Below are 2,665 nucleotides of genomic sequence, written 5' to 3'. Positions count from 1 at the left end.
GCTCACAGCCTCTCTGAGGCCTCAGGAGCAAGCGCTTTATTTTCCTATCAGTACAATTCCAAATCCATTCCAGCCCCTGAACCGATCCAGCTGTCCAGATACACACACACACACACACACACACACACACACACACACACACACACACGCGCGCGCGCGCGCGCGCGGATAAACAGGCAGCAGAGCCTGGCTTATTTATTTATTTATCCCCTGTGTTGTTCCAGACGGGGTTTTGTGCAGCTTAGTGAGATGGACAATACAGCCAGATAACATCACTCCTAAATTCCTTAGCAGGGCGGACAAGTCTTTTGTGAGATGCCCACATCTGCCTCCCCACCTCCCCATGCAGCAGGCTGTGCAGCAATCTCCCCGCCTCAAGTTACCTAGGTGGTCCATGGCACTTTCCTCACCTTTGTGCTTGAGCTTGCTATTCCCTCTGCCTCCAGGGCCTTTTCCTGACCACTCCCACTCTGCCTTTAAGCTGGTGTTCAAGCATCACCCCCTCTATGCAGCCCTCAGATTCCTCGGGCTGACATGGACCGTCTCCTCTGCCCACTGATCGCTCAGCTCTGTATGACCAGGCAGACTGGGCCTTTCCTTTCAGCTCCATCTCCCACAGGCAGCACTCGTACAGTGCATCCAGTAGGTAAATATTCCGACTGAGATCAGTGACACCTGCCGTCAGCCTGACCTTGCACACCTGTGATTCCTTTGTCGTCCCTCCCCCTCGCCATCATCTGGAGTTTAGGGAGCCCCTGGCTCGCCCTGGCCTCGACGCCAGGCCCAGGAGCCTCTGAGGGTGTGGCAGGGTCATGAAGCTCCTCATGCCTGTTCCAGGACCGCCGTGGAGGCAGCCTTGACATAAACGACAGCCACTGTGCCACGGGCGTGCCCAGCGAGATGAACGCCGCCCTCATGCACCGGCGACACACGGACCCAGTGCAGCTCCAGGTGGCCGGGGTAGGTGAATCCCATCTGTGCTCAGGGGCAGCTGTGCTGGGCCGGTCAGAGAACAGTCTGTTCTCCGGGAGAGAGGTTCCCGGCCCCAGGCGAGGCGCTCAGGAGGAGGTGAGGGACCCGGGAGTGAGGGGAGGGGCAGCCCAGCTGGAGCAGACCCCGCCTGGCGCCAGCCACTCTTGTTCTCACTCTGGCCGCCCGGCCCCGCCCAGGCCCCATCTTCCTCGTTCTGGTTCCAGCAGGACGTTTGTGGGCTGAGGGTGGGTGAGATGGGTTTGACTGGCTGTGCTGGCCGAGGGTGGGCACTTGGGGACCCGCCATTGTGTCAGCACTGGCAGAGAATGAAAAACCCCCGCGTGGCACAGGGAGAGCCAGGCCCAGCGATGCCCGTGGGTCTGGAGAAGCGCCTGTGGGTAAAAGCCTGGTGCCTGCAGTGACGGCTGAGTCCCTGACGCCTGTGCTCGGGGCGGGGCTCTGGGGGTGGCGGGGTCCCAGGCCAGACCCCGCTCAGCAGGCCCTCCGCGTTGCCCCCACAGCGAGTGCGGTGGGCCCGGGCGCTGTACGACTTCGAGGCCCTGGAGGACGACGAGCTGGAGCTCCGCTGCGGAGAGGTGGTGGAGGTCCTGGACAGCTCCCACCCGTCCTGGTGGGCCGGCCGCCTGCGCGACAAGCTGGGCCTCTTCCCTGCCAACTACGTGGCCCCGCTGAGCCGATGACACCCTCCGGGGGTCAGAGGCCGTTGTCCGAAGCTGTCTGCCAGGGACGGGACCGGGGTGAAGAGCTGGGTCTGCACAGACACGAGCACGGGTGTAGACAAGCAGACCTGCGTGAGCATGTGTAGGAGACTAATTTATTGCAACTTGGTGGGGTAACTGGCCGGTATGGAAGCGGCTCGGGTGAGAATGACGTTCGTACTGCTTTTTCTATTGCCCTCAGCGGGTGTGGGGAAGTCGGGGGGCGGGCAGGGAAATGAAACTGAAATTCATCCGGTCCCGGCGGTGACATCACTTCCTCCTGTCTGGGGATTTTCACTGAGGGCAGCCAAGCCATCCGCTCCCAGCGCCGGACACAGAACACCAGGGCGGGGTCGGACTTGGTGGGGCACGTTCTGGCTCACGGCACACCCCGCACAGCCTGAGGGCTTTCGGGGTCACTTCCTGCCTATTCTCCGGATGGAGAAGCAAGACGCAGCCACGCGGATCTGAGCTGGGAGCAGGCGGCGTGCGAAGGACCTGGGCGGCGGGTGTCCAGGCCTGGGCAAGGCTGGCCTTCTGGTCTCTGCTCAGCCCAGACCCCCGTCTCCAGCAAACTCGCGTTCCTCAGCTACCCCCTTCCTGTGGCTGACACGGACAAGCCGAGACACTGCGAGGCGCCGAGTGCTGAAAACGGAGGGTTTTTCCCAGAGGCTTACTGGGGTGACACCTCCGTCTCCCTGACTACCAAGAAGGCAGATCCACGCACGACTCAGGGAAGCGCTTGCAGCATGGCTGGACTTCAGAGCCCTCTTTTTTGTGGTGACTAGGTGGTCTGTTCGGGGCTCAACTTGGTTTCCCTCTTGGTCTGTGTTTCTGAAGACGCCTTGCCGGTGGCCCGGAGGGAAGCCGCCTCCGAAGAGTGCAGCTGTCGGCCTTGCTTCTGGCTGGCGGGCCTGGCCGAGCTCGGCCCCACGGGAGCTGGCTTTGCACAAGCTCTCGGTCCTTGTGCCGTT

General features: G+C 62.1%; 1 protein-coding gene across 1 annotated transcript in view; it reads left to right on the top strand.

Moving 5' to 3' along the window:
• Positions 1-1,673, top strand: part of GRAP2 (GRB2-related adaptor protein 2) — a 17,769-nt gene extending 16,096 nt beyond the window's left edge. Inside the window, exons 6-7 of the mRNA XM_004675642.1 lie at positions 838-960; positions 1,494-1,673. Of these exons, the coding sequence (XP_004675699.1) occupies positions 838-960; positions 1,494-1,673 (303 nt within the window). The remainder of the gene's footprint in view (positions 1-837; positions 961-1,493) is intronic.
• Positions 1,674-2,665: the final 992 nt, after the last annotated feature.

Source organism: Condylura cristata, unplaced genomic scaffold, assembly GCF_000260355.1.
Source record: "Condylura cristata isolate star-nosed mole 26May11 unplaced genomic scaffold, ConCri1.0 scaffold00004, whole genome shotgun sequence".
Lineage (NCBI taxonomy): Eukaryota > Metazoa > Chordata > Mammalia > Eulipotyphla > Talpidae > Condylura > Condylura cristata.
Note: the sequence above shows the minus strand (reverse complement) of the source record. Positions and strands in the feature narration are given on the sequence as shown.